This window comes from Gavialis gangeticus, unplaced genomic scaffold (assembly GCF_001723915.1).
Source record: "Gavialis gangeticus isolate Ggan-Ray unplaced genomic scaffold, GavGan_comp1, whole genome shotgun sequence".
NCBI lineage: Eukaryota > Metazoa > Chordata > Crocodylia > Gavialidae > Gavialis > Gavialis gangeticus.
Window position 1 is genome coordinate 213,006,391 of NW_017729032.1, and position 9,919 is coordinate 213,016,309.

The window sequence follows — 9,919 nt, forward strand, 5'->3', positions numbered from 1 at the left end:
AGAGACAGTATGCCAAGATTAACTGCCACATTTCTGGGTGCTTAGCCAAGTGAATTAAAATGATACCAAGCCCTGCAACTACTACATGTCCACATTAGTAAAAAAAAAAAAAAAGACACAGACTGCACCATCTCAGGACAGCGAACATTTGTATTGTATACAAATCAGTTTGAATTGCCAGTGAAGGATACTAGTATAAGGCCCAATCTCCCTTCTGTAGAAGTCAATGAGAGCAGGATTGACTCCCTAAAAAAAGTGTTTGCTTTTTAAACTACTTCAATTTATATTTAATGTTTTCCCCTTAGCAATGGAATCAATAAAAAAAATAGTTTAACAATTGCTCATTTCCTCTGCTCATCTCACTTACTGAAACTCCCAAGCAGATCTATTTCCTCATTTTTATCTGCACTGTCTCTCAAGATATCTTTCTTGGCACAAAAGCAACCTCATTTATTACACTGTAAAGGGGGGGGAAGCATTTTTGAACACTTATTGTAGAATTTAAACATTGGTGTATACCAGATCAGCCCCTTAAAGCTCTACATAGGAAGCCTGTAGAAGGAGAAAGGAAGGATTTCCTTGAAAGTATTTCCAATTGATAATCAACTAATTTAAACAAGTTTGGCACCATTTGACTTTTACCTTAAGCATCGGATAAATGCAGGAAGAATTATGAGACTGAATTAATTAATACTCATTTCATGCCACTAATACAGGAAGAATTGTATGTTTACTTAGTCATCTATATGCATATAGATACTAACATTCCTCTTTTTTTAATGGCAGCTAATGTACTGGAAGAAGACTCAATGGACCAGGACATAGAGAGCCCTGTGACTATTCACCAGCCAAAGTTGCCCAAACAAGCTAGAGAGGATCTGCCAAAAAATATAAACAAAGAATGTACCAAGAGAAAAATCCAGCGGTATGTCAGGAAAGATGGGAAATGTAACGTCCACCATGGAAATGTGAGAGAGACTTACCGTTATCTGACTGATATCTTCACTACCTTAGTCGATCTCAAATGGAGGTTCAACCTGTTTATTTTTGTCATGGTTTATACTGTGACATGGCTTTTCTTTGGAATGATCTGGTGGCTAATTGCTTACATCCGAGGAGATATGGAACATATAGGGGACACTTCATGGACCCCATGTGTCAGTAACCTCAATGGGTTTGTCTCAGCTTTTTTATTCTCAATTGAAACAGAAACCACCATTGGCTATGGCTATCGGGTCATCACAGACCAATGTCCTGAGGGAATTATTCTGCTACTAGTTCAGTCTGTTTTAGGTTCTATTGTCAATGCTTTTATGGTTGGTTGCATGTTTGTAAAAATATCTCAACCCAAGAAGAGAGCAGAAACCTTGGTTTTTTCTACCAACGCTGTCATTTCCATGCGGGATGGGAAACTATGTCTGATGTTCCGCGTAGGAGACCTTAGGAATTCACACATTGTGGAAGCATCAATACGGGCAAAACTGATCAAATCTAAACAGACAAAAGAGGGGGAATTTATACCACTCAACCAGACAGATATCAACGTAGGTTATTACACTGGGGATGATCGTCTCTTTTTGGTCTCACCGCTGATCATCAGTCATGAAATTAACCAGCAGAGTCCTTTCTGGGAGATTTCCAAAGCCCAGCTGCCCAAAGAGGAACTAGAAATTGTTGTAATCCTAGAAGGAATGGTGGAGGCAACAGGTAATGGTTCTTAGCTTTTTATAAAGTATGTGCTTTAACTTTAACAAGAAACTTATTTCAGATATAAACTGTATACAAGAGAAAAAGACAGTACAAATCTGGACTGGGCTGGGTGTTATACCCCTAGCTTGCATGCACTCTTGCCATAAACAACCTTTATTTGCACCTCATGTTAGAAAAATCACTTCTGCAACAATGTAATCAAGTGTTACATTTTGCAAAAAGATTTCTGCAGTGTTGTAAGATTTAAAATTAAAAGCATGCTCTCTTTAATTGTTCATTCAGCCCTGTCCAAACTGTCCAATGAAACTGGATTAGTTTCTGATTTGTTTTGAAAATGGTATGACATTTCCCCCTTTTTAAATTTTCCAGAGTGTGCCACCAGTTATTCATCACTCTATCACAGGAGGAAGTCAAGCCTGTAGAAGTTAGGGTGATAAATGACTTTACAAAAGTCTAATCTAACCCCCTGTTTAAACAATGTGCAGGTTCCATAGGTCCTTTGGCTTTCAGTTACTCATGGGTAATGCTATGATAACTACTTGCCATGTGTGTTTCTACCAGGAAATTCCCAGAAGGTGTTTAGACTGAGTAGGAAATGATATGTTCAGTTTATCATTTTTGCCTGCTTGTTTGCTTGTTTTTGTTTTACCTTCTAACGTTGGGTCTGGGTCTATTTTTAGATCATAACACATAAGACTCATTTTATTTGCATTGAGGTTCCCTGGCAGTGCATGAAAACATTAAAGTAGTATACCAAGTAACATCCATTGTAAGGCTCTGTATACTGCAGAGCAATGTAAATGAGCCTTAGTATAAATAAGTAACTGGACCTGAGTGTGTTCTGGCTTGACATTACACATCAGGGTGCAATACCATATCATAATCCTTTTAGTTGAATACTGAGGACACAGTGCTTTTAACTCCGAATTGCAGGACTCCTATGAAGAGAAAAACTAAGTAGAGCTGGGATTCTTGCTCTAACAATCAGTCAGAGGGCTCATATGCTTTGCACCCTGCATTGCTGTGAGATTCTTTTAAGGGTGCCACATAATACTAGCACTGTTAGGTATGCAAACACCTACACATGATTCACAAGCCAAACCCAGAGATTTCAAATAGGAATCCATAGTGTCAAAACCACCTATTGTGGTCTTTCTGAATCCTGAATTGCTCTATTAGTTTTATGTAGTCAAAAAATGACTGAATTGTTTTTTTGAAATGGGGTGCCACTAAATTCAGAAACATTATGAAGTGGTACCCTGAGTCTAAAAACATTGAAAACTACTGACCTAACGTAACACAAGCCAATAAACTCAGAGAATAGGACTATGAACCTTTGTTACCTCAACTCACATTTTGCAACTGGAGCAAGAAGCAAGCAGCAGCTCTTGCCAACACATGTGTGTTTGTATCACATTTTTATTATATGGTGTCAGAAGAAAACTGAGTTTGACACCATATAATAGAAGTGCGAGACAAAAATGGAGCAAATGAAGCCCTCAATTTTGAAAGAAACTTGGCAGAGAATTTGAAGTGGTGGCTGCAGGGCTTCCAAATTTTCCTCAAAGTAGGTGGTATTGAAGAGAAGTTGAGAAGGTGAAACACACAGCATTTTTGATGCACATGGCAGGCCCAGAGGCATTGTAAATTTGCAGTGCATTCAAATGACAGCATGAAGAAGATTGCTAGATAAAGTCATTCAGAAACTTCCAAAATATTTTGATCTATGCAAATAAATGAATTGACACTGCAGAGACCAAAGGCTTTTTACTAGTGCTTCTGACCTGGAGTGTTACCAAACAGTGAAAAAGCACCTCTAAAAATGCAAGAGCCAAGGATGGCTTAGGGCGATACCTTTTATTGGACTATGTAGTTTGGATAAAGGATGAGGAAGAATGTGTTGCATTGAAAGCTTGTCTAACTCTATCCCAGTTACATAGCTGGTTCAATAAAAGATATCACCCTAAGACATTCTTGCCTCTTGTGTATTTTCTGGGTCATCATAGCTGCATCACTCTCACACTAACATAACATGGAAGATATCTAATTAAAACACATACAAAGTCATAAGGACACAACACTTTTCCATCACATCAATACAAACTACTTGTCTTCACTTCCATGACTAATCCCCCACCCTACCTATCATCTCTCATTTATCAAAAGATGTCAGATGCCCTATTCTGCTTTGGTAAAAGGACCAAGCTTCAATGATGAGGGATTTCTCATCCTAGTCCATTTATTGAAAATCTTACAAACCTGGTTTCAAATTTAAATGCAATTGTTGTTGCCAAGATAGGTGTGCCTCACTGATTTGAGAAAGTTCTGGCACAGAAGGATATTGACCACTTGGACTAACTCTGAATCAGTTTCCAGGTCCAACATGTTGAATGGCAAAGTACTGCAGTGCGAATGCCACTGTCAACATTTATGGTAGGAATATGAGGGAGTTCTGAGGTTCAAGCAGCATAATACATTCTGCTGAGCTTGAATATCACAAAGATTTATGACATGGTAGCATCACAATGATAAACATGTTTACTAGGGCTGTGTTTTGGTACAGAACTAGACACTTGTTCCATGTGTTACTTACAGATGTTGGCTCTATTTGTTGCTGGCACACACCGAGCCAACTTTCTAACACAACCATACGTTTTCCCCATCATTCCAAAAATATTCTCTTCAGTTATATTTTGGCAAATCTTGAGGATGTGTGTTTCTATCACCATAAGCTTACATTGATTTTTAACACCAGCTGCAGAATGAAAGTAACAACAGAGCTATTCTTCTATACTATTCATGAAAAGAATGCTAACTATAAATGATAACTACCAAGACTGACTTATCACAGCATCAGAAAAATAAGACTGGAAGGGCCCTAAAGAGGTTACTTAGTCCAACCCCCCGCTTAAGATAGGATCATCCTTGTCTAAAACATCCAAGACAAAAGTTATCCAGCCTGCACGTAAAAAGTTTTGATGACAAACTCCACCACTCTTGGTAATCTGTTCTACTGCTTACCCATCCTCATAGTGAAAACGTTCTTCCTAATATCTCATCTAGAACTTTAATCACTTGTGCTGCCCTTCTCCCTCCAATTTTTCCACATCTTTCTTAAAGTATGATACCTCAACTAGACATGATATACTCTAGGTGAGGCCCCTGGGACTTGAATAAAACACTCCTATTAGCCCAGTATGCTATTAGATTTCTTTGCAAAAATATTATTGAGTCATATGCAGCTTGTTATTCACAATAGCCTCCCGATCCTTTTCTGCAGCCCAGGCAGTGATTCCCTGTTTTGTATTTGTATATTCAATGATTCCTTCCTAAGTGTAGTAATTTGCACATGTCCTTATTGAATTTCATCCTATTTTAGATGATTTTTCCAATGTATCCAAGTTATTTTGAATCTTAATCCTGTCCTCTAATGTGACTTGAAACCAATCCAGATTGTTGTCATCTGCAGGTTTACTAAATGCACTTCCCATTCTGGTCTCCAAATCATGAATGGAAATATTAAATAGTATAAATCCTAGAATTTACCCCTGGGGAATCCCTGTGGATACCTGCTGTGATACTGTACTACTGATGATTGCTTTTTGAATATGGTTATCCAACCAGTTATGTACCTACCTTAGAGCAGTCTCATCTACAGCATATTTCCTTAGTTTATTTATGAGAATGTTATAGGGAACAGTGTCAAAACCCTTATGGGAATTAATGCCCCATCTTATAGAAAGAAACAACAGCCCTCCCTCAATTTTTAGAGCTTCTCCATATTGCCTTGTAGATCCCTTAGCCAAGGTGGCAAAAATAGCAGAAAAGGTAACAGTTGTTGCTGGTGATTTCACACCAGTTCACTGCAGAAAGCAGGTCGTTATTGATACTTTATACTTAGAACTTTTCCTAATGAAAGTTTCCAAAGCACAGCTACCTCTGGTGCAAAGCTCAGGTTTTTATCAATGCATGCCAGCACTGCAAAATGTGTTAGGACAAGAAATAAAGTGAAATAAGGTGAACTCCAGAACAAAGGGAACTGAGGTAGGCAACATGTGAGGAACTAAACTTGATTTTAGTCAAAGCACCATAATCCTTTAAATAGTGCCACACTATCTTCATGTGGTACTCACTACTCAGATGGGTGGGGCCATACACAAGTAGACAGATGGACACTAAAATATGAGCATCTAGAGTGGCACTGCAGCCTCTTATTCCATATCTATTCCTGTGTGAAAGTTACATTTTAATAACTACAGCTGCCTGTAGGTGCTTACCCCACCCGTGAGATTAAAACTGGGCTGACTGACTCAAACAATACGTGCAATGACTCAAAACATTTTCTTCTTAAAATTTCTGCTATGTCTCCTTCAAATATATAAAATACAAAAAAGAAAACAGTATAAATAGGGATATTTAGAGTTCAAACTATGCAACCCTTTGTTAGAGGTTTACTCTTTTGGTTATCATGATGCTGTTACAGGTCATTGGAGCATCTGTAACCCACTGTGAGGGGGTGTTACAGGACCTCCTCCTCTGTGCTGATCACACCCTGCTAAACAACCTCAAACAACATACACTTGGTAATTTATCTTTTAGCCATTACAGCTCATGCTTTTAGCTCCAGGGATTCCCTGATTCAGTCGCTGGTATGTTAGCCAAGAGGAAGACCATCACATCTGCATAGACTAATATTGGTAACTATGACCAAAACCCTAAAGCCAGCTTTCAAGAAGATTTGTCTGTCACAATTATCTAGCCGGGGGACTACATTTCACCATGGGGTACCAAAATTCTGTGGTAACAATAGAGACACAAGAGAGCTAACATCAGGTGCCAATGAAAACATTTTTCCCTGATTTTAACTTTGAAATTCACTTTCCAGCATATGATAGCTTCTCTAATGTGACTTACAAATCTTTTGGACCCTATGAGTGAGGCACATGGCTAGAGCTGAAGTGTACAGTGCCAGTCAGAGGGGTAAAGAGGTTTTCAAAAGCTAGTCAGATCTGACTTCGGTGTTAAAACCTTCAGCACCTTCAGTGGGGCAAAAATTTGGCCAAGAATTAGCATAGATAAGCACTCTCTCAGTCAGAGCCTCTTTCCAAAAGCTGTGTACCGTGCTGACAACCAATAGGGAAGACACAGGATACAAGAGCTGAGATAGTTCTGGTCACTTTAAAATCATCCCCATGTACTAAGTTTCAAGGCTAGTTATTCCATTTTTCCATTGTTGCAGAGAGATGAATCTGGTGGCCCTAAGGAGGGTCTGGCTCCATGTCTGAATGCCTTTGAAAAAGAAGAGGTCATGTTTCCTTGCACTTTAAAGGGAAGTTTCACTTGGAAAGGGGGCGGTATTCTACTTTTTCCTCTCTCTCTCTGGCATAGCTAGAAAGAATTGCCGTATGCAGACAACTGAGGTTGGTCACTGCTTGGTATTTGTCATCAAGTCACACATTTGATTTATATTAAAATGCCTCCACTGTTTGTATATTATCTTAGAGAGGAAATACAGAGAACACTTTTTTAAACTATGTGCATATTAAGGTACTGCATTTAAACCAAAGATCCTTGTTTGGGAAGTGGGCTGTCTATTCTTCTTAGATCTATGTAAAAAAGTTCAGGTGCTAAGGTCTTCAAATCTGTCTGCTAAAAGGGTAAGCCTTAAAGGCAGGTTATGTTTTTTTGGAGATTTTACTTGTTTCAAACAAAGTTTCCAAAATTCATGCTGAAAGTTCAACTGTAAAAGGCCCCAAAAATGCTGTGGAAGGTTTAAAGTATTTGTTTTCTGAACAAAACAACTATTTCAGAGGGTTCCAAAATGTGATCACTATTAGAGCTGGATAGAAAACATTTTTGTTTTTCTAAACAATTAGACTTAAAATGTTTTGGGAGCACTGGAGTGTTGTTGTGATGATGGTCTAGGAAATATGAGAGCAGCAAGGATTTTTGTGGGTAATATCTTTTATTGGACCAACTGAATAGTTGGGATACACTTAGATATTGACCGCGTATTCTTCTTCAGGTCAGAAATACATCCTGAAGTGCCCTGCATTTGAAAGCTTATGTAGATCTATCCTAAACATGCAGCTGATCCAATCATAGAAAAGTAGGCTAAAAGGGACCTCTGGAAATCTTCTAGTCCAACCTCCTGCCGAACCATCCAAAGCAACACTTTGTTCAACCTATTATTAAAAACTACACAGGCAATCTTATTATACAACCAAAAAGCATAGTATGCTAACCTGCAACAGGTAAAGTGGGGGGACGGTGGTGGTCAGTGACCTGCTGCTGCAAGGGTTGTTAAAATAAACTTAAGAGATCCAAGGAAGATGGTCATGCCCTCATCCCCTCCCCCTGCTACCAAGGAAGGCAAAAAAAACCCACAGCCCGTACCAATCTGACCACAAGATAAAATTCTTTCCTTGTCAAGCCATCACCTCAAACCCAGGGCCTCGGCCTGCCACATCCCAAGCTGAGCATCTAGGCAGGACACAGGTGGCCAGAACCTTCCACTGGGGCCTAAACACCCACCCACTCCCTTCACCTTTTCCTATAAAAAACCCTGATCTGGAAGGGAAGTGTCTGAGTAACAGGGCTCAACCTGTACCCAGGCTGCTTCCCCCTCAGCTCATGCCTCTACCACCTCCCTGACAGACTGTACTGCTACTCTACCTGACTCGCCCACAGACTCTGAGTTTGACCTGACCCTTCAGCTCCCTAACCCGACTCCTGTTTTGATCTTTTGGTTACCTGACCCATTTGGCCTTCTGACTCCATGCTCTGCCTGACTTTCTGGATCTCTGACCCGGCTCCTCAGACAGATCTCCTGCTTCTGGCTTCCTGGGTCCCCGACACTCAGATTCTGCACACACACCTTTTGATGTCAGTTGCTTCTCTAGACTATGGGTGACTCTCAGACTTGGACACCAAGATCAGTGGGGCAATCAGTTTCACCCTGAGTGGAGGGGCAAGACCCACTAGGCAGGAACCTTTGGGTTTTAGTCCTAACAAAGGCACTGGCACACCTCAGTCAAAATCCCCAGCTTTGGCTTCAACCAACACCCAATGTTTCTGAGGAATGTGGACAAAAAGACCTTGACACATGTAGCAACAGAACGAGAAAAAATTCCTTTGCAGCCTCAGGTGGCAAAATCCAGAAGCATGGGAAATGCCTATAGCATAGCACAGGCATAGTTACTCCTTAAGAAAGATATCACTCACAACAATCCTTGCCTCTAGCGGTCTTCAAGTGTAGTTTCATTCTAAAGAAGAGAAAATCTTGGCTGCAACAAGCGTTCATTTATAGCAGTGGAAAATTTCCACCACTAAAAATGATTCCAAGAGAGGAAGCAGTACAAACTCCTTGCACCACGCTGAGACTGGGGTGATCCTAGTCTCAGAAGAGGATCTCATTCTCAAGGGGACTGAAGCAATAGGACAAAACCCTACTCTGGAAACTCCAGAGTGAGAAGTAGGCAGGAGGCTTGTAGTGCCATTCTTTCCCTGTGGTGCCCAGAAGCAGAGAAGATGGAGCAGAAGGGCAAGGCCCCTACTATCTTCTCACACCAAGGACTCCAGTGTGTAAGGAGCTGGCAGATAGCTGCCCCTTCCCTCCCCTCCCAGTCTACAAGAGGGGCAGGACACCGGTGTGTCCTGCCCCCTCTCCAGGTCAGGGTGATCCCAGTCTTTGGAAGGGACAGGAGCCTTTCCTCTGGCTCCAATCCTTCTGGTCCCCAGGAGAAATTTAGCTACAGGAAAGTTCATAAACCTTTCTTCTCCCTTGAGTGATTTCTACGTGGATGGAGCCAGGTCATTTTTTCCCCAGAATCACTATTTTTGCTCTGGGAGAGAAAGCGGAAATGCCTGTGGCTTCTATCAGGAGAGTGGCAATTCTCCTGACAGAAATGGAATATCTTTACATGGTCATTGATACCTGCTGAAAATTTGGAAAAGAAAAAAACGCCCATGGTGGAGGGAAGGGAGGGAGAGAATGAGAATTCCAAAATAACCAGCAGCAGAGGAGTTGAGTATATGGGGGCCCAAGGATCCTGGTCCCTCTTGGGAAGAGGTCTGTCACCTGAAATATATAAAACTTTCCACATGTCTATCATCTTACGTGCAGCCCCCCCCCCGGCAAATATAAAAGTCAGCACCTATGACCAGCAGGGTTGGTAGATAAGGTATGCACAAGGTTGCATAATGGGGA

The 9,919-nt window shown here is 40.7% G+C and overlaps 1 protein-coding gene across 1 annotated transcript in view; it reads left to right on the forward strand.

Moving 5' to 3' along the window:
- Positions 1 to 792: 792 nt before the first annotated feature.
- The window catches only part of KCNJ6 (potassium voltage-gated channel subfamily J member 6), a 67,031-nt gene continuing 57,904 nt past the window's right edge, over positions 793 to 9,919 (forward strand). Inside the window, exon 1 of the mRNA XM_019525658.1 lies at positions 793 to 1,707. Coding sequence (XP_019381203.1) covers positions 810 to 1,707 — 898 coding nt within the window. The 5' untranslated portion in view covers positions 793 to 809. The remainder of the gene's footprint in view (positions 1,708 to 9,919) is intronic.